The 22640-nt window shown below is 32.8% G+C and overlaps 1 protein-coding gene across 7 annotated transcripts in view; it reads right to left on the bottom strand.

The window, feature by feature from the left end:
• LOC105213748 (CKLF-like MARVEL transmembrane domain-containing protein 4) overlaps window positions 1–22616 on the bottom strand; it is a 48289-nt gene extending 25673 nt beyond the window's left edge. The window contains exons 1-5 of one of the 7 annotated variants that reach the window (XR_008471515.1): window positions 22184–22616; window positions 15825–18664; window positions 15636–15774; window positions 15309–15429; window positions 15036–15230 (exon numbers count right to left, since the gene is read on the bottom strand). Coding sequence is in view for 3 of the 7 variants with exons in the window: in XM_011186800.3 (XP_011185102.1) it covers window positions 13958–14098 (141 nt within the window). In the remaining 4 variants the exon portion in view is untranslated. Of the gene's footprint in view, window positions 1–13957; window positions 14192–14982; window positions 15231–15308; window positions 15430–15635; window positions 18665–22183 lie in introns of those variants that run through there. The other 6 variants (XR_008471514.1, XR_008471513.1, XM_011186800.3 and 3 more) reach the window with 6 other exon arrangements.
• Window positions 22617–22640: the final 24 nt, after the last annotated feature.

Here is a 22640-nt window from a genome sequence, read left to right as displayed (position 1 = left end):
CGAATTTGCGTCGTAAGTATAAGTACAAGTACAATTTATTAGTTCACTTAACAAAAGATATTAAATATTAGCAATCGATCAGTATCTAATCAGTAAAGGCACTGTGTTTTCTAATACTTAAATGTACAATATACAAATGCATATATTCATGTAAATAAATGTGAATGTGGCGCTATATTAAAAATTATAACTGCTATAAGAGGCATTATAAATTTTATATATAACTTATACACTTACATACGTACGTTATATGGCCAACTCGCCTGGGTGCAATTTTATAATTTCGCATTTAAGAGATCTTAACCTTTGGCCACATACACAGTAAGGCAAATGTCATGCCATAATCACAATGTTATGCCATAATTTGTTTGCTATTGCAAAAAAGTGTGTGCGCTTTCGCTGAAATGAATTGCCAACACGGTTGGTGCAGAGTGCAGTGCAGTAAATGTCGAATTGGTACATAGTATGTGTTATATATACACATGTATGTAAGTGCGTGTATCTATTTATATATGTAATACATAATTTCCATATTACTTGCACGTTGGCCGAAGCATGAATAAAAATAAATTATGCGTAAAAAAGACATACATACATACAAATGTATATACATATATGTATGTATGTATGTATGTATGTTTGTAACTGCATTTATGCATGCTCATATTTGTGTTTACAAGCGCATAACTGCATAATTGCATAAAAATAAAAGTTGTTTTCATTGAATACACGCCGCAGTGGCAAACGGGCATACAAGCAATCATTTGTGTTTTTTTCGCATTACTTCATTCATTTTTTCAGTGAAAAAGAAATGAAAATGCATTATTTCTTACAATCGAGTGGTTTCACACTCAATTGTAGCTGTATTAACAAAGCGTTAACTGTTTGTTGGTGTTGTAGTTTTTATATAAATTCTTGAGAAAGGTGTTGGAAATAAATGTTCTTCTATAAATAAAATATATAAAATACAAAGAAAAAAGGAAGAGAAAAAAAATAAAATGAAATAAGAATGAAATTTAAAAAAAGTAAGGAGGGCTACATTCGTATTGTATTCAAAATTGTGTATATGGATCTGATATTTTTTTTTAGAACTTAAAAAAAAAATTCGAAATTTTTTTCAAAAATTTTAATTTCTGGTATATTCACTTGATCGTAGTGCGTTCCATGCATTTAAGCTTACAGATTAAAACGCAGCTAACTTTTCTCGTTTCCGATAAGCCAATCAGCCAGAATCGTGAAGGAAGTGCGAGCCCATTTTTTTCGAGGAGAGCGTGTTCAGAACGCTGTAACTCGAGTTCTACACAATATTTTTTGCTTCAAACTTAAATTTTTACTGTCGAAATATATATTAATCTATACTACTATTATAAAGAGAAAAGATTTGTATGTATGTTTGTATTGAATAAACTCGAAAACTACTGTGCCGATTTCAAAAAATCTTTCACCATTGGAAAGCTATATTCATTCTGAGTAATATCGGCTATATTTTTTGCTTCAACTTTCTGGAAATAGTTCCCAGGTGAGGGTATCAAACAAACTCCGTGATGGATAATCTTAATCTGAAACTGAAAATCGTCTTGCAAGTCATTCTTTTCGCATCGCAATCGCGTGCAGAGAGTCGAATAAAGAGCGCTCGCAGCTGCTGACTGAACAAAATTTCAAAAACTCCCAAGTACGCGCTTGAGAGTTGAGTACGGAGTGTGTGCAGCGGCTTGAAGAACAAAATATTAGAAATATACAAGCTCGCACTAGGGCGTCGAACTCTGAGCGTTCAAAGCGCCTTCATAATCAAAGAGAAAGACAACGAACACCAAAGACTAGAGGTCGTAATCAAGTTTTAGCTCATTGCATATAAAATATATGTAATTTCATGTTCGAATTTTCCTCATTTTACTTTTTTAAAATGAACCCACGGAAGAAACTGAAAAGTACATACATGTACATATATGGTAGACTGTGTAAAAACTTATAACTTTTGAAATGATTGTTTAAGGCAGTAATCTGCGTTACAGGCTTCAAAAAATCGATTTTTTTTGTTTTATTTTAAATCTCTTCCAAAACTATCCAAGAATATCTCTTTAAAATTCCAGAGGCCAATTCGACATATTTTCGAAGCTAGAGCAGTTTTAGTGGCCGAGCGTCGAGCAGGTGCGAATGCTCAGGCAGACTTTAAAGCGCGTTTTTTCGAGTTTTCATGTTCACAAGTGTTAGAAAACGGTGCCGGCGATAGAAAAAAGAATATATGTCCGATCGAAAAAAACCAAAATGATCTAGCTTCAGTATTAAATTATCTTCTATTTGAACTAAAAAAGTCGAGCAAAAGTATTATTTAAACTACTTATTTTGCAACTTAAAGTAAATTTTTTTTCTTAAAAAAGTGAATTTTTTTTCAAACTTCGAAAAAATTTGGAATTTGAAAATTTTTTCGGTATTTTTTTAGTTCATAAAGAAAAGAAACTTTTAAAAATAAAAAAAAAAAAATTGGTTCGACTGTTTCAGATGCATTGCACGATCTCCATCGCCGGCACCGATTTACAAGTGCAGACTCCAGACGCTCCAGAAAAATACTTACAACTTTGAAAAAATTTCAATATTTTTTAATGATAAATATTGTTTTTGAAGTCTTAAATATAGTACACTATCGTCTTAAAATTCCGTTTTCCGCAATAATTTCCTTCCCTTTGAAAAAAAATTGCTAAAAAAACGTTTTTTTCGGCTTCTAAAGCAGACTACTGCCTTAAGTTTTTATTTGCCATTTTGCACATCGAATAGAATTTAAAATTTTGGTTTGTTTACAATTTTATCTGTCAAAAATGGGTTCTCTCGCTATTGCCAACTACACGAACCCGAATTTTTTGTCGGTTTGAATTCTGATTTTGCAACTATCAGACAGACTATCTTTTTCCCTTCGATCATTAACTAGATTTATCCATTTACTATCGAATTTGGATGAATCAATCATGAGTTATGATGTCCACCGCAAGACCTTTTGTTTTTGAACACATCATAGGAGATGAGGTACCAACGACTGAGTTTTCGGAATTTTTAAATAAAAATTTCACAGAATACGGTTTAAATATGTATCTTCGATATAAATAAAAAAAATATAAATATCCTCTTTTTCAAGCTCTGAAACCAACTAACACATTAAGAAATATTTTGAGAAATCTGTAAAAATATTCAGTAAAAAATGCGGTAAAATCATTATTAATCATTAGAAGATGAAATAAATCACAAAACGTTTCTTCATAAAGTTAACGATACAAATTTGTGCACATCAAAAAAGTATATAATTCACACTACGCGTACACACAAATACTCAAACATAAGTGGGACAAAGAAGTGTTAAACCCGAGCGTTAATTAACCTTTTGACAGTCACCAACACTTTTGTGCGCAATAACAAAAACTCATTTTATATCTACACATGTCACCAAAAAAAACAAAAACGACAGACAGCTGACGCGTGTAAATTTTCCTTTGCTTAATGCTGATGTTTTAGTACAAATACAAATATACACAGCACACTTTATAAAGCCCCATCGTGGGTGACATCTAAGTACATGGATTTATCGAAGTGAACAACGTCTAAATGGACACTTGGAATCAATACTAAATCATACCAAGGCTATATGCAGTATATGTGTATGAGAGGTTATGAATTTTATGGATTTATTGACTTATTACTAATCACTAAAGCTTCTTCTATACACTATGCAAACGATATTCGTTTGTTGTGATTTTTTTAATTACGGCACCCCACCCTCATTTCCAAAGTAAACGTTTACTCAGCGTAATAGTCAGCTTAGGTGAAGTAGTGAAAGTAGCAAAGTTCAATGCTGTCAGCGCTACACTGTTATTAGTGACTTTTAGTCATCATAGCGATACATGCATATGAGTACGGTAAATGTACGATGCAAAAAAGAGAGAGAAGAAAACTAAAATTATGGATTATGAAAGCACTTGTAAACTGGAAATTCATAATATTGGATGATTTTTTTTTTTATAATTTTCGTTTTCAATTACTGCTGGAAGTATACACGGCGCATAAGTAATATTTTGTACAATCCACAAAAATATTAATCTCGGCTGGGTATTGGAACAAACAAATTTTTTTCATGAGATTAAGTTATAAATAAGTGAAAAACGTGTATTCTCCGATTTTCGAAGTAAGCCTTCAAAATCGAAATATTTGCCTTCGAAGTTCGAAAAAACGGTTGTGGAAAAAATTATTATTAAATACAGTACATAGTTACTACAAATTTCAAAATATGGATATCATCCACAATCAATGACTCAATCTTCGAAATTAGTTTGCTCTAATATCCAAAAAAAATGTCAATTTTACCGTATAGTGTTAAATTACACTCTCAATGTCCTCCCTCTTTCTCTCCATTCACAACTCTCTCGCTAGTGTGACGTCATACTAAAATAATATACATATTAATTTTCCCGCAAATATACTTTCGTAGTCTCATTCTCTCCTTCGATGGCACGATTTCATAAACATATATCCTCATATCCTTATACGAACACGAAATATAAATTGGTATTAACACTGTTCGCAAAAAATAAATTATTTAAAATCATTAGTCAATCAAAACAGCTGACTTGAAGGACTCGCTTAAATATGAATGACACATGTACAGTTTTGATACATACTTCGCTAGACTACAAACAGGGTGGAACATATTTTGTGATTCTAAACATTTTACTAACCGTTTACTAATAGTCTCTTAGTTGAATTGAGAGCTACGTGAGCGCTTTGGCAGCATTATTTAATAAAATTCTAGCATATTGAAAGTCGGAAAATCCATTCGCGAACCGAGAAACGTCATACCATAACAAAAAAAAATCTAATATTGAAGAATAAAATCTTAAACAACAATCTTCGAACCATTGACGAACTCAAGGCAACATTCGATCCGAAAGCTTGGCTATACTGTCCACCATATTCCAATTGATAAACGATACAAAAATTATTCCTTTTGCTGTGGTCATGAAAGACTCTCACTTGTTTCATGTTGTATTCTAAACAAACAGTTCGAATTAACTGAAAAGTCTCTGATATAGAGTAATATAAAATACGGTGTTAATAGTTTTAAAATTGTAAAAAATTGCACACCCTGTACATACCCAGCTTTTCTATAATAACTAATCGATTTTCGCTCAATAATAATACTAGAGCACTAATGTTCCGGTACATAAGTACTTAGTAGTATTTGTCAAAACATTCAACTCTCGGAAAGTGAAGTTGAATCAATAACGTTGATTTTTTTTTTTTTTTTTTTTTTTTTTTGTTGAACAAATTTTTGGTTTGTTATTATGTTTGTCCCACAGATGGGTCAAATTATCATTTATAATTTTGTCTATAGGGACTTATCTGATGTATACTTGTAATTATATATATATTTAATTTTCAACAGTTTGTAAAAAAAATAAATATGATACTTAATTGTGTCTCTCGCTCGTAAAAAATGACTGCATTTTCGATTTTTTTTTACCTATAATAAATGCTTTTAAATACCCGTAATTGTAGACAATTATTATTCATTATTTCTAAGTACGGAATAATAACTGCGTTTAAGCTGTACATATGTATAATAAACCATATGGAAATAAAAAAATTAGTTCTTCGGCAGATTGAACAAGGGTCAGTCAAATATTTCTTAACTGAGTTTTAGATATGAGTTACGAAAGAGTTTATACCGCAATATAATAACACTAGTATTTTATCCTGAATATGGTATTTAAAGGGGTCATCCCATGTGACGGCCTCTTTTAGGGATTTTTTAGAATTTGTTTTCTACGATCAAGAAATAAATTGAGTTTTTTATAATTTCGACAGTATAAATATACATTTTAAGCTAAAAATATTGTCTAGAACATGAATTACAGCGTTCTGAACACCCCGCTTCGAAAAAATGGGCTCTGACTTCCTCGACGATTCCGAATGATTAGCTTATCGGAAACAAAAAAGTTAGCGGCATTTTAATCTGTAAAATGCATGGAACGCACTACTATCCAGTGAATATACCAAAAAATGAACTTTTGGTAGACATTTGAAACAAGAATTGCGAATTTTCTGTTTTTTTTTTTAGTTTTTTGCTATAAAAAATCGAAATTTTTGGTTTATAATATGCGTTCCATTCATTTACATGTCAAGCCGATTTTTGAGAGACGATGTAGAAAAGCTTAGAAAACACAGTTTTGAGAAAAACGCGTTCAAAGTGACTCGCTCGATCACATCAATCTCTAACATGCGTCTAAAAAAATTACAATAGCCAATTTAATTTGAAGAGAAAATATAAATGAAATAGGCTTTAGTTAGATAATCATACCTCTCGACAATTATAATTCGATTAAAATTGACTAACAAGTACTGAATACGCTAAGTGCTAAGTGATCTGACGAATTCCCTAACTCTTTAAAATCCTTATTTTACATTTATACTCAAGTTAAATTAAGGGGTTAGGGGTAGTCAGAATTTTCAAAAAATCAATTTTTTTTGCATTTTCGGTAAGTGAAAATTCGTCTGAAAATTTGAAGTTGATCCGATAATAACTTTTTCGAGTTATGCGGCAAATAATAAAGATCGCTCGGTTGCTCCAATATGCTAGTACGAAACTTTAAATACGTTTATCTCAAAACTATGTTTTTTAAACTGGTGACAACTGTTACTCGATAACCGCTCAATAGATTTTAATGAAATTCATACAGCTTTTAGAATACATAATAAACTCAGGCCTGATCGAAGGATTTTTTTTTTAAATTTTTTCAATTAAATGTTCATTTTTTCCCGAAAATCTAGAAAAAAATCTCATGAGGCCGCCATTTTGTTAATTTTTGAAAAAAAAAGCATCGATCAGTCCCAGGATTATCTATTTATAAAACTATTTTTTTATCCGATTGATTTTAGATGAATCTCCAAGGACTTTTTTTTGAAACTGGGTCAATACAGATAGCTATAACTTTTTTTCCAAATTTTCGTGACTTTAAGTCAAAACATTGTGTAATAATGACATATTATTACTTTTGTAAAATAACACGATTTAATAGCAAAAAAAAAATACTGAAAATTCTCATTTTTTCGTGTCTCTGACTACCTCTAATGCCCCTTAATGCTACTTCAGATCAAAATCTACTTCGAATTATCACTCACGGTATAAATGTTAATTTGAAAACTTCGAAGTCTACGAAAATCAAATATGAACTCAAAAAAAATTAATTTAGTGACTCTACAACACCTAATCATATGTTAAAAAATTGCTGATGCAAATAAAAATTTAACAAAAATTATCTGATAATATTCGTTCACATTACTACAAACTAACTTCACAAGCTTAATCCACCAAAAACATATAATCGCTGATAAAAACACCAAAACTGTGTCATATTGCATGTAACCTCAATATATGACCCATCCTTGAGAAATTTTCAAAAGAATGTTTCGATTGCATGAGAGTCCAAGCAAAGTTTTTATAAGAATATAAATTATTGTGGAATATTATTTCATTCATCATTGTTGACTTAGCATTCCAAAACTATTTCAGACCATTCATAAGACTTTCGAACTACCCACACATATTATAAAATTATTGAAAAAAAAATTATATAAAAAAATCAGACGCACCCAAAATTTTATTACTACATTTGCTTCCACACTTTTTGCTCACATTTCTGGTTTCTAAATTTAAAAAAAAACTTAATGTTTGTATTATTCTTTGTCACCAATGAGAGCAACATTTAAATATAAATTTTGTGTTTAGCCTTAACGAATGTGCTCCATAGCACTGACCGCATAAATATGTACAGATGTATGTATGTATATCCGTATATTTATCCATGAAAACAAGCAAGCATTCATACATATATGTATATATACAAGTATGGTGGATACAAAATTTTCGTTTCAAATACCCAGTCGCAAGTCAACACGACTGACCATGGATACACCTGTTTGTTGCCAACAAGATAATAGACAAACATACATACTTACAACTTATATGTATAGTATGTATGTATGGACATTAGTTTGTAAGGTTGTGAAGCACAAACTTCTTATTAACAAAGTACTTTTAGACACAATAAATATATTTACATACTTATATATTATAAAAAAAAAACATTCTTTGGACAACGCCCGCAAAATGTAAATGAAGCGGCGCAAAGGTCGTAAATTTTGTCATTTTCTAAACAAATGGAGTATGAAATTTACATATTTACTGTTTGCAGGCAATTAAATAACACATTCCTAGAGTCTTTTATTTATAAAAACAAAATTACAAAAAAAAATTGAAAAAAAATAAAACTTTTTATTGCTTGCTTCCGCCGTTTTCCAATAGATGTCTCTAGGGTCAAGCGCTGGTCGATTAAATCGATTAAATCGTTTTATATCGATCTTGGATTTGTGTCAACATTAACTCAAAAAAATATTTGTAGAGATTTGTTTGTATTCCAAACGTTATTCTCAACTGAAAATATCACTTTTTGAGCCGAATTTTCGACATTTGCGGGAAATTTTGCTTTTCTTTTTTAATTCCAAGAAAAGTGCGGCTGAGGCTCATCGAATGCTTTCGGATACTTGCGGTGAGACTGTCCTAAGTGAAAAAAGCCTTAAATTTTCACAAAAAAAACGGCGGAAGCAAAGTAAATAACTTTTTTGTTATGTTTGGAACAAAAAAATCTACATTTGACCACTTTGTGTGAAAATCAACGATGAAATTTTGACATAATGTTGTTTCAACTGTCCAATGACACACTAGAATTGAGCTGTCAGTTCTTAAGGCAATTAATTTCAGTGCACACAGCATCTCAAATACCTCCATACGTTAGCTTTGAATGACAATATCTTGGTGACAAAGAAATCTAAATAGTGAAAACATGTTTATGTAAATAGAATTCTACTCCACCAATAGTGCTATACTTCTGATTATTTACATAAAAAATTGTTTTTTGTTCTTCTTAAAATAACTTGCTAATAAATATATGTATATACTCGTATATACAAATTCTACATATGTGTATACAAATATTTAGCTGAATAAATCGCATAAATCAAATACCACGCGCACAACAATAACAACTCCACAAACACATTTAAAGGTCAACTATGTAAATTAATTTATTCTTTTAGAATAAAGTAGAATAAAATACTCTGATACGCAGAATAATTTTTTTTTTTGTTTATGGAAAGTCAAAAGATTTACTGAAGCTCTAACGGTGAAAAAATATTTCTTACTAGAAAACTTATATTTTTTAATATTTTACAATCTCAACTTATTATCGAAAAAAAATTTAAAAAAATTTAAGGCAAAGGAATTAAAAAAATATTTCTAAGAATTTAATTAAATTTCAAATATCAAAAATTAAAAAAAAAACTCAAATCTCGATAATTTCTCAACATTTACGAGGGTGTAGAACACTAAAGACTACTATATCTGATAAGACGAATATAAGTACGAGACAGAGAGAGAGAGATAGAGGGATGGAAAATGTCAACGAAAAATTAATGAACCGTTATGTTTCAGTAAGAGTAATTATCGTATGATGTGGAGGGTAGAGCTATATAAACTTTATGAAAACAACGAATTAATCAGTCTGAAAACACTAATCACCTGTTGACTGGTCTGAAAGCTCCCTGGTCTGCGATCATGAGAAAATGGAAAGATAGTTGAATTGGCGCCCAAAAAGAAAAAGTTCTTTATAATCATAGCAACGGCATAAAGAAAGTGAGTGTGTCTCTTGGCACATTGATAAATTATATAATTTCGAAAAAAATAGAACTTTCGAAAAGAATTGGGAATGTTAACAAATAACCAACCAACAGCAAAAAACAGTAAAACTATAGGGTTTTTCAAAAGGGTCGCTACAAAAGTAGACCGAAGTTTTCCCGTTCTTTTGACACGTCTCTTCAGTAAGGTTTGTCATTTCATAATGGAAAGATATACGACCCAAAAACGTGTCGAAATTATTGCAATTTACTTCCGAAATTCAGAGTCAGTGGCCTAAAATTTAAGAGCGCTACGTCCAATTTATGATCGGGCTCATTTCTGGCTGAATGGCTCGTCAATAAACAAAATATACTTTATTGGTCAGGCAGCAATCCACACGTACTTCATTAGTCACCATTGCAGCCCGAAAAAATTACGGGATGGGATGATATGGACGACTTGGACAACATGTGGTTCCAACAGAACAGCGCCACAAGCCACAATACGAATGTCACAATCGATTAATTGAGAACCAAGTTTGGTGGATGTGTTATCTCACGAAATGGCCCATTCCATTGGCCGCCTCGGTTGTGCGATTTGACGGCGTTAGACTATTGCCTGTGGGGCTACGTCAGGTCTATGGTCTGTGCCAACAAGCCAGCGACGATTGGGGCTACGTCAGGTCTATGGTCTATGCCAACAAGCCAGCGACGATTGATGAACTTCGTACGAATATCGAACAAGAAATTGCAGCAGTCTCGCCCGATTTATGCTTCAAAACCGTCAAAAATTGGGTTCTATGTCTGGATTTTTGCAAGCGTGTTCCATTTATAATAGCATATTGAAAACCCCTTTATTTAATAAATGAGTTTGGGAGCTAATGAAATATATCGCTTAGATAAGTACGACAAAATAGGTTAATAACACACAAGTTGTGTTACATATAACTCGATTTCGTGCACTTCCACAGTAAGCTATAGAGCCCACAATATATGTATGTATGTATGTATGTATATGACTACATGATAACATACATATATCATCATTTGCCTGTCCACTAATTTCATATTATTAATTGTTTTCGAATTCGAATTTTGATAAGGCCTCAACGTTTTTTACCTATTGTGAGAGTGAAAGATGAGGTAATTCACTAAGTACTTTTTACCAAAAAAAATACCGTTAAAGAGATTAAAAACGGTTTACACTTAAATACAAATTACATAAAACTCAAAAACAAATGGGTTGATGTGTCATGCATGCAAGTATGTAAGAAAGTTGTCGGTAAAACAAAAAAGTAATAAACAAATAAAAAAGCACTGAAAAAGAGATTTCACGAAAAAAAATTTTGAGTTTTCATAGTTGTCATTTATGTATGTGGTCACACCACAAAATTTGGCACATGATTGAGATTTGCACATTTAGACAAGCTCATGTACGAAATATGATATGCATATTAGGGTGTAGCGTTTTCTCTGAATACTATACAAAAATATTGAAATAAAAAAAAAATTAATAAAATTTACTTTTAATACAAGTATAGTATTTGAAGGACATGCAGCAAAACAAAAAATTGAAATATTTAAAAATTTAGCTTTTTGAGTTTTCAAATTCTAGAATTGAGTTGCAAGCAATATAAGAAATACAATTGAACTTCCATAACTCGAATTTCTCCACAATTGGATCTCTTAAATTGGCAATAGAAGTCAAATTTTATACAAATTACTTTCCGTAATCTCCCTAATTCGATGTTTTTTTTTTTGTGGATTATGGTGATTCGAGTTAGGGAAATTCAATATTTTGGCAAAGTATATTCATATCAATATAGTAGGTGCATATACTCGCTTGGATAACTCATAAAAAGGTATAAACGCCTGCTATTCTATCGGCTATTCATTATGCCAGTCTATCAGATTTATACCAGTAGCTGTTCGATTCACAAATCTCTTTACTAGATATACTATTGTGTTAATATACAGATAATATAGGAGAATTAAGTATAAATATATAAATTGATTTCAACTTATTTGAAGATAAGTGATTATTTTTAGGTTAGTGAAATTTGAAATTTTCTGTCATGGATCGCCCTATTATATTTATACCTTATAGTTCACATATTTATCATGTACATATATTTATATACAAATGTACATAAAGTTAGAGCGTTGTGTTTCTAGGTTATTAGTAAAAAGTATTTAAGATAATACTTCAATGAAAAATATTTGTTTTTTGTTTTAGATAGCACGACTGTCGGCATCTATATATTAGTGTTTGGCTAATGATTCATTTTGAACATACATATTTACATATATATTTTGAAATGTTAACACTAGTACATTCAGGTCTACTTAGCTTCCTTGAAAACGTGTTAAAATTTACACACCCCGAAAGTAAAGGAAAATGATTCAACAACTAGGCAGCTAGGCTAAGAAAAGTCACGAATTTTTTGAAATATTCGCAGAAATCTAGCGCTTAAAGGTGCTCTAAATGTGACATATTTCACATTAACATCCAACAGTTAACTGTATGGACCGTACCTAAACTCCCTGATAATTTCCTTTTAGGGCGTTAGGTGGGTTTCAGAGGGTATTTTCACAATTTTTTTTTTAATATATACAATCATAGATATATTTCATTTAAGGCAGTAGTCTGCTTTACAGGCTTCAAAAAATCGATTTTTTTGTTTTGTTTTAAATCTCTTCCAAAACTATCCAAGAATATCTCTTTAAAATTCCAGAGGCCAATTCGACATATTTTCGAAGCTAGAGCAGTTTTAGTGGCCGAGCGTCGAGCAGGTGCGAATGCTCAGGCAGACTTTAAAGCGCGTTTTCTCGAGTTTTTATTTTCACAAGTGTTAGAAAATGGTGCCGGCGATAGCAAAAAGAATATATGTCCGATCGAAAAAAACCAAAGTGATCTAGCTTCAGTATTAAATTATCTTCTATTTGAACTAAAAAAGTATTATTTAAACTACTTGTTTTCCAACTTAAAGTAAATTTTTTTTCTTAAAAAAATGATTTATTTTTTTCAAACTTCGAAAAAATTTCGAATTTTAGAACTTCTTCGATATTTTTTTAGTTCATAAAGAAAAGAAACTTATAAAAATTAAAAAAAAAAAAATTGGTTCGACTGTTTCAGATGCATCGCACGACCTCCATCACCGGCACCGATTTACAAGTACAAACTCCAGGCGCTCCAGAAAAATACTTACAACTTTGAAAAAATTTCAATATTTTTTAATAATAATAGGTGGGTTTCAGCGGCTAAAAACAAGGCTGTTTTTTTAAATTTTTCTTGCCGTGGACATTATAACTCATTATTGTTTCATCAAAAACCAATAAACCAAAAATATTTCGCTAGAACATGTTTAAATCTAGTTAATGTAATTTTTCGCGATATATATTGACTCAAAAAAATAGTTACAATAAAGATATAACAAATCCTTCGTTCATTAACTAGATAATGTTATCGCAAAGATGTGTGCTAAAAATGTTTGAACAAAATCGCTTCATAATTTTTTGAGTTATCGTGTCCACCAACTTGAAGAATTGAGTTTTGAGATAAACGAGTTTAAGGTTTACATTGAAACTGACGCGGCCTGTTGGGCGGAACTTCCAAAGTGTATATCTCTTAGAATATTACTCAGATTTTTTTTGATATTATTGGATAATATTATAAACATATTGCATTATTTAAAATTTTTTTTTAAATATTTTGAAATTTTGAAACCCACCTAATAACCCCTTAATATTTACTGAGTCTCTCTTTCACAAACTTAACATTTGGTAAATGTGTTTTTGCCATTCAAAAACGCTAATAATCTCTCATATTCGTAGTTAGGCGCTTTATGGCTATAAAGTAATTCAAAAAGTAGTGCACAGTCTCAAATAATTAAAAACCAATCCAAAATCAAAGATAATATTTTTTTTTGTACAATTAGCAACAGAAATGAAATTTTTTTCTTATCGCTTCTTTTATAAAGAAGCAGTTCTTATCGTACGCAACTCAAGCGCGCAACACCTGTTTGGTAGTAGTATATTCCAAAAATTGGTATATGGTATATACAAACATACACATAGACAGCGACGATGATAAAGCGGCGCGGTGAATTACGCTTTCTAAGCGCTGAGCTAATAAATGCAATATATATATAATTATATGTAAATATATGACTGTATGTAGACTATGTATGTTTTGGAAGAATTTCCCTGCATAATTAAATATTTATAAAAGTGATTAGCTACTTACGAATTGTACAAGTTTCAATATGCCGGGCACTGTTGTAAAGTAGTCGATATTGATTTTCAATGCGCTCAGTCCACCGCCACCGACCGGTGCAGTTGTTTGTGAGGTTGTGGTGCGTTCAACGGTAACTACTGTTTCCACCATTTTTAATGATTTTGTTTTTTCTTTTTCTTTACGCTGCTTTTTCGTTTAATAAATTATTACTTTGATGCACTAGCTGGTAGCTACTTAAGTTAACTAGAAAATAATAGCACAAGAAAATAAAAAAAAATTGGAATTTTAATTTTTTTTATTATTAAAAAGGCAAGAATTCGAGTTGGTTTTTCTTTATTGTTGTTTTTGTTTTACGCATTTACTCGAGGTTCACTGACGCGCAACTTTCGCTCTTGCCAACAAAAATTATATCTACTGAATGTTATATATATCTGTATGTTTGTATATATATATATATATATTTCTACACACATTCGTATGCATATGACTTTCGCGTGATCGACTTATGTGTAGCTAATAGCCATTAAGCCGCACTGCTTAGTTGTAAGTAACTAACGGTTTGTAGAGTTTTCGTTTGTGTTTTTAGACGGTTTTAGACAATGAACTACACTGTAGACTGATCGCTGGTTAAAATATAATAAACACAAAAAAAGAAAAAACAAAAACGGTCGTCAAAGGTAGCACACGCATACACTAACTAACTAATTTGCCACTTAATGGAAATTACTGAGCCAAGCGTCACAACAACAGGAGCACTCTCGCGACTAACTAGTGTATACTCAAGACGGCAGGAATGCGCAAAACCGCTGTATAATATTTTTACGAATTAAAAATAATAATTTTTCATTAATTTATATGCGATTTTGAGAAATTCCTGCCGTCTTATGTTACAATTTTCTTCGTAGTAAATCTCTTTATAAAAGTTGTGCACTTTTTCACACCGTCAAAAAAAAAGCACTAAGCCACTTGTTAACTACACACACAAACACATATACAAATGCATATATATATGCCCGCCTGCATTCCCTATAAACCTTTTTTTCAATCCGTTTCAACCGCGTTTAACCACTTTTACTGCAAACTCACCGTTTTCCGTACCGATCTTAGCCGTTTGAACGCGTTATTGCAACTGATTGTTGATGGCGTTGTGGTCGCTAGCCGCTAGCTATAAGCTGTTTCTGTGTGTTTGAACAAACTCTCTAAGTCAAATTGTGTCGTGGGCAACTGTTGCTCATTTCGCCGCGCCTCGTTTTGTGCTTGTGCTTCTTGCGCTCTTGATTAACTAGAGTGGGTTGAGCAATATCATTTTTATATTATTTTATGTGTGTTGTTTTGTGATTTTACTTTAATCTACTCTTACCTTCAGTTTGGACTGCGTGAATTCGTTGCATCGCTGAGTTTGTAATTGTTTTGGAATTCCGCAGCGAATTGAATTTATTCGCTTTTAGTTAGAGCATTACGCCAAAAGAAACGAAAGCTCTCTGTGAAAAGGTAAGACGTTATGGAGATTTTATTAGAATAATATTTAACATGCCTCTACTTAAATTTCACTATGCAGCAAAATTGAAAAATTAAATTTGAATTTCGAATATTCAAAAATACAAATTTTCTCCTATTTTGTAGCTTAGTGTAATTTAAGTAGAAGAATTAGATTAGTATATTATTATTAGTAGCGTAATTTATGTACCTTTTATCAAGTGTTCTGTTCAAGTGTGACTGAGTTCTCACAAAGTTTGTTATACTCCTTGCTAATTCATCTGCGTTCATTATATGCCAACTTCTTAGACATCAGAGCCTCCTGACATACAACACATCGTGACCTAAAGCTAACAAGATGGAATTTATATTACCAAAGCTATAAAGAAAAGCTTTGTACCAACTGTTTTATAATGGCTGTTTATATTTTCGGTTCATGACAACGTCTATGCTCTTCTTAATGCCATATATCCCAGTGCAGTTCCCAGGTTTGTTCGATTCGCCACTCTCAAAATGAACACGGCAGTTTTCGCCATATACGATAAAATCCATTATTTTTGCATGAAATGGAATGATTAATTTATCATAATTAAAATGGTCCGATTTAGGTCAAATATTTACCTGTTTGTTCGATAACTTGCTGCTATTTTGATGTTAATATCATAATGCCACACTCATGGAAAAACTCGTCCGTATTGAAAAAAGCAGGAAGGTCGATTTCTCATGAGGCTAATTTTTCACCAACAAAATCATTCGCCATAGATAGGAACAGGTAACAATTACCTGGTTACAGGTGCAGACTATAAGTTGAATGTATAAGAACGTCCCAACCAGGCTACCGGAGCTTCTGGCGAGTCAACATCGTTGTGTCGGGCCTAGCGTTCAGACGGTCCAATTGTTTACGACCGTAGAGAAGTCAAACCTTGGCCATCATTTGCACCAGCTCACCGCGTCGACCACGTCTATTTTCGCTTGGGATTATCGTAAATGACCCATTTTTCCAATTTTCATCCAGTACCAGTAACCATGTGCTCCAGAAATGTATCGATTTTCTTGCGATTTAACAGCGATTTGATCCAGAAGGATTTATTTCATTAACTCAGGTGGTTACCCAAACTTACTGTAATGGTTCCAAAGGGTGTTTTCTACAATGTTTAGCTTCTGAACTAATAAAATAATGTTTATCGGATCCGGCGACTTCTATTAATTTACCGTTATTTCTGACAATTTCCATATTATATATCAGCCAATATTCGTTCTGACCTTTGAGATTTATACAGACCGTATACGTATGGGTAGAGAAATTTCGAGATATTGAAATTTGATACTCTTTATTTCATACAATAAGTTTACATAATTCAAATATAATTCAAATTTAAAATAATTCATCAACTTTCTGAGATCGGTAATGTGCCCTCATTCACGCTCCGGGACTCTTCAAGAGCTCAGATACAGTTACAACGTCCTATGCTGATATGAAGGTGAGTCATGGTGGTCCGTATAGTTCGTTATCGGTTCACTGGCTTCCTCTTTTTCCTCTGCGGCCTTTGACTTCCATGTTCGCATGGAGATCGCGCTGAATCGGTAGTTCAGCCGATATCTTTGCTTCCGGATGTATTTGTACGATTCATCATCGATACCGATGTTGAGTTTCAGAGCCGTGTCTTCAATGCCGCTATTAATTATACGCCATGCCGATGTTTTGATGACCTCGTTTTGTGCTTTTAGTAGTTTTAATGCGAAGTCCACTCCATTGTCGGCGCTCCTTGGTAGATATACCGACATATAGTGTATCTGCGGTATTTCTTCTCCCCTTTTCGTACAGAGGGTTGGGCTCTTCCACCCCTCAAGCTTAGGAGCAACCTCCGTCAGCCAGGTGGCGGTTTCCTCATCTCTACAGTCTATAAGTAACAGGCCCGCCTTGAAGTAGACTCCGTAGAAGGAGAGAGGGTGCCTCCACCCCTTTGCTACTTCGCGTATGATCCTATTTTGAAGAGCGGTGAGCTTTTCCCACCTCATTGCCTCCGCAGGGTAGTTGAGAGGTACCACAGCTATACGAATGCCAGCCTGTGTTGGTTTTGGAACAGAGTTTTCTCTGTTCTTCAAGTGCATCGACTGTTGATGCAGTTGTTCTTCTCCAACATGTGTAGTTTTTGGAACAGAATTTTCAGCGCTTTTCAACTGCGTCGATTGAGGATGCAGCTGTTCTCCTCCCGCCTGGGTAGGTTTTGAAACATAGTTTCGCCTGGTCGGATTTTGATGCAGCTGGTCGTCTCCCACCTGTGTAAGTTCTGGAACATATTTTTGTACACCTACCGACTGCGTCGACTGTTGAAGGAGACACTGCTTCTGCATTTTACCAGGTAACTCGTGCGATGTTATCTCTCCGCTTCTTCGTTTCTCAGCCTGACTTGTTTTATCTTGGCTTGTCGATCCACAGCCCCCATCCCGGGCTGCGACTGCGATTACAGAACTTGTCTGCTCTGATACGAGCGCGCTTTTCAAATCTTGTTGACGCTCAGAGGCAGACGACTCCCTAGTCCTGTTTATCGCTAGCTCTCTTGCGTCCTTAGCGGATTTCCCTTCGAGAAGGTGTCGGAGATACCATTTGACGGTGGCTCCACTCATTCCCACTCTACGGCGATCGCTCAAACTGTCAGGACGGCTCGCTGTTGGTAGGGGATTATGCCTATCCCTTCTATTCCTATTCATCTTGGAGACCTCGGAAGATATTGTGGTATTCGCTCCATTACCATCATTTTGCATGCTTACATCTTCTACAGATTTGTCAGTTATTGAACTGTCTATCGTGTCGCCAATGGTGGAAGGCATAACGCTGTTGTTGTTGTTGTCGTTATTGTTGTTGCTCATGGTTTCGCTGTTTTTTTCTGTATTTTTGTTTTCGTTGTAACTCATCTTGTTCGTACACAATTAGCTCATAATATTGAGAATCTTGGTCTATTATTTCATAAGGGAAACTAAGTATCCGCCAAATCAGAGCCCAATGACGCGATAAGGCCACGGTTACTTCTCAAGTCGACCCACCATTGATAAGACTCAGTTAATATACAACCGTATTAACCTGAATTAGGAGGTGGCAGCTCTTGGTCTAGTGCGCAAACGTCTATTTGACCACGGATTGAAAAAATCCGATTGACGTTACGTCTAAGCTCCTGCACCGCGACAAGGTGTCTGCCTTAGCAGAAGAATCGTGGGATGTACGTCCTTATCAATTCAATTCTAAGCACAAAATTGATATATTATTAACACATATCATAGGGGGGTCATTAACTCACTTAGCCCTATTATCAAATATTGCCTCATAGCAGAAATACTATATAGATGAATAAATAATAACTACAGTAGAACTCCAATTTTCCGAACTCCGACAATCCGAATCGCCGATTATCCGAATCACAAAAAAATTGTCAAAAAAAAGTCTAAGTGCGCTATTATTCTTCCCCCCTCGAAGCCAGTGTTTGCGCGTCAAGTCTTGACTTGACTTGTCTTACCTTGCCGTTGTGCCTACTTAAAATGATTGTAAAAATTGCTGGTTGTACAGAAGTAAGTGCTGAAGATGTAGGAGAGTGGATGGCTTGTGACACGTCTGACCCTGGTTTTCAAGTTCTCAATGACGATGAAATTGTTGTAAGTGTGAGAGAAGATGTTGAAGTGGAAGTGGAAGAAGAACTTTCTGCTGATGTTGAAGTAGACGCTGGACCATCAGCTAGGGAAGCATTTGCCGGCCTCGAGACTGCTTTGAAGTGGATGGAGCGTCAGCCCGAGTGTGACCACTTGCAACTGCTGACTGTCAAGCGAATGCGTGACCTGGCTGCCCGAAAACGGTTGAAGACCGCAAAACAGCTTACATTGACGGAGATTTTTAAAAAGCAATGATTTTTATTTCTAAACTTGTACATAAGTACATTTTATTTATATTAAAAACATGTGAAAATTTCATGTTTCTTTCATTTAATTCAATAAAAAAATAGTGCAATATCAAAACGTAGCTTTTATTCTCTCCAATGGCAATTAAAAAAAAAATCCGATTATCCGAATATTTGATTATCCAAATGGGTCCCGGTCCCCATTAATTCGGATAATTGGAGTTCTACTGTATATATTGAAAACTTTGGTGATGGTGAAAATTCTAGCCTGACCTCAATTAGTTTTGACATTAAACAAAATTATACTAAACAGGTAACACAATTTGAGCCATTTATTCGGCATAAAGTCCAATAGTATAACGAAAATCAATATACATAGTATATAAGAGCACAAGATACAATAAGACTATACACTCACATAATTTCGAAAAGATATTTCACATATTAACCGATATATGCGGAATAATGCCCATCGTATTTTTGAAAAACTTATAATTAGGTATATGGCAGCTAGGGGAAGTTATGACCCGATTTTAACCACTTTTGGTACAGAGACACACTATTAGAACAAAAATATTCCCTCTGAATTAAATTAAAATATCTGAGAGATTTACCGATATTTTCGGTGAAAAATTACCCTTTGACATTGAGTTCTTCATGTTCGATATACGGAACATTGAAAAGTTATTTCGACAATTTATCCACAAGTGATGTCACAGCTCAAATACAAATTTGTGTAGAGTTTTATTCCGCTACCTTCATTGGTTCCTAATGTATATACTATAAAGTAAAGGAATCAGATGGTATTCAAAATTGAGTTATATGGGAAGTAGGAGTGGTAGTGAACCGATTTCGCTAATTTTTTAATTTTATGAGTGGGCGACGCCATGTTTATTTTCCATTCTGGAAATCTGAGTACAGCTTCCTTATGCCATTTTTTGCGTAAAACTTAGTGTTTCTTATGTTTTTCGTTAGTGAGTTAACGGGCTTTTAGTAATTTTCAACATAACCTTTGTATGGAAGGTGAACGTGGTTATTATCCGATTTCACTTATTTTTTGATGGTGTGTATTGGGGTACAAAAGGGAACTGACTGTTTTATATAGCCTTATTAGTTTACGAGATATGTACAAAAAAAAACAGACAAAAGCAAACGGTTTAGTGTTATGACATACAAACAACCGTTATGTGAACAAAACTATAATACTCTCTTCAGCAACTTTGTTGCGAGAGTATAAAATTACAAATGGGCTGAGTAAATTCATGTACCGACCGATTTTTCTGCATGTCTAAGAAAATCCGTTCACTACATTTGCTTAACAACAATTAACAACTTTTAACACCTGACCAATGTGGAATATACAGTAAAGTATAGTATACGACTATTTTTAAGGGCACACCTAGTGTGAAATGTCAAAAAAATCGGTTTTTTGTTTTTTTTTTCATATTTCGGTAGATTACACCTTTAAAAATAACATATTAAAATTTCAAGTTTTCGAGGTAAAGCAATTTAAAGAGCAGCCGCTCGGTAACAGTGAAAACGATAATTTTATCTTTAAACGCGTTTTTCTCGAAACAGCATTTTCCGAAGTTGCTGCAGTGATTACTCAAAAAGAAATGATACGATCACTATCGAATTTTTTTTACATGTTCTATATATAGTTCTCCGTACAATTTGATTTGACCAAAAACGACCAAAATTTTGGATAAAAATCTACTATTTTTTCGCCGCCATATTGTCAATTTTTGATTTTTGTTATCGTTGGTCATTGTACAGACAATATTATCTAGTTTAACGAGAATTTTTTTTTTTAATTTCATCCACGGAGAAGGCCGGAATCACTGCAGCAGTGAAGGACCTTTTTTCGCGCCGTTGGAGATTGACTATAACTTAAAAAATATTAAATTTTTTTCTTCAAAAATTTCACTGTATATTCTTGAAACATGTATAAATATATTCTTAAAATTTTGAAATAATTGATAAAGTATTTGTTTTAATAAAAATTCCCAAAAATCACCTTTTTTTAGGCCCTGACACTAGGTGTGTCCCTTAAATTTATAAGCTTTAGTTCGTTTATCATAATAGAGGCTTGGTTTATCTATTGTAATGTTAATCTGATTAAACTTACCGATTTCAATTATAAATTAATATTATCGGTTATATTTAATTTCATTCGCTTGTAGTACTATAATTATGTAAATGCTACCAAATAACATAAGATAAACCAGGTATTTCGAATTATAAAATAATTATAAAACATTAATATATTAATATTAACAATAACACTGCCAACAAACAAATTACAAACGTTAATCCTGTTGAACATAAAATAGTTTATGAATATGAACGACACTCTTTACGTTCTCACCTAAGAGATTATACATACATACATACATATGTATGTTTAACGGACCAGATTACATTTTCACAAGAACAAATAGGTCGGTAGTACCCTTCAAAACTAATTGGAAAAAGTATATGCCGCCAAAAAAAATTTGCTACCTCTGAAACTCTTTATAACCAGAGCTATTCTTGACACAATGTAAAAAGAATGCAACACTTAGTTATTCCATAAAAAAAGAATGCAACAACAAAAGTACTTAGATTTGCACATGCAATTATGACATACATATTATTCTAACTGTTTCAAATACGTTCAACTCCACAGGATTCTACAATTGATTGCTTTTCATGGCACAAATATAAAATTAGCTTACTTTTAATTAAATATATGTCTATATAGTATATCGATAGTAGTATAGAAATAATTGTTTTATAACTAAACAAAATATTTAATAAAATACTATAAAATTATATGGAGGCTTGGGGAAAAATACATTTCAATACACAAAATAATATTTATTCAACTTACCTAGATATTATTTTAATATTTTTTATATTATTATATCGCTATTTTCCATTCCATTATTCCATTATTTAAAAATTCTAAAACTTATAAATTAATTCAACGAATAAAATATTTTTTTTATTCACGTTGGTTTTCGCACTGCAAATGAAACTTTAAACTTTAGCAATACTGACTAAGTTAGCATATAATTTTATCCCGTTAAATACTGAGCAAATAGCAATTTAATTAATGCACGTAGAGGTGTAAACATTACATTAAATTATATTCACATTTATTGAGCGGATTGTGTTGCACATTTTCGCAATGTTTTCTCCAGTTTTGTGCACATTAATTTTAATTTAGCTAACTAGTTTACAATTTTATTTAATCCAAACGTATACCGCTGTTATTCTTAATATAAAGAGGAGAAACGAATTTGGACAGTTCCTTTTTTAACATTTATGTGCACACATACACAGAT

This window comes from Zeugodacus cucurbitae, chromosome 5 (genome assembly GCF_028554725.1).
Source record: "Zeugodacus cucurbitae isolate PBARC_wt_2022May chromosome 5, idZeuCucr1.2, whole genome shotgun sequence".
NCBI lineage: Eukaryota > Metazoa > Arthropoda > Insecta > Diptera > Tephritidae > Zeugodacus > Zeugodacus cucurbitae.
Note: the sequence above shows the minus strand (reverse complement) of the source record. Positions and strands in the feature narration are given on the sequence as shown.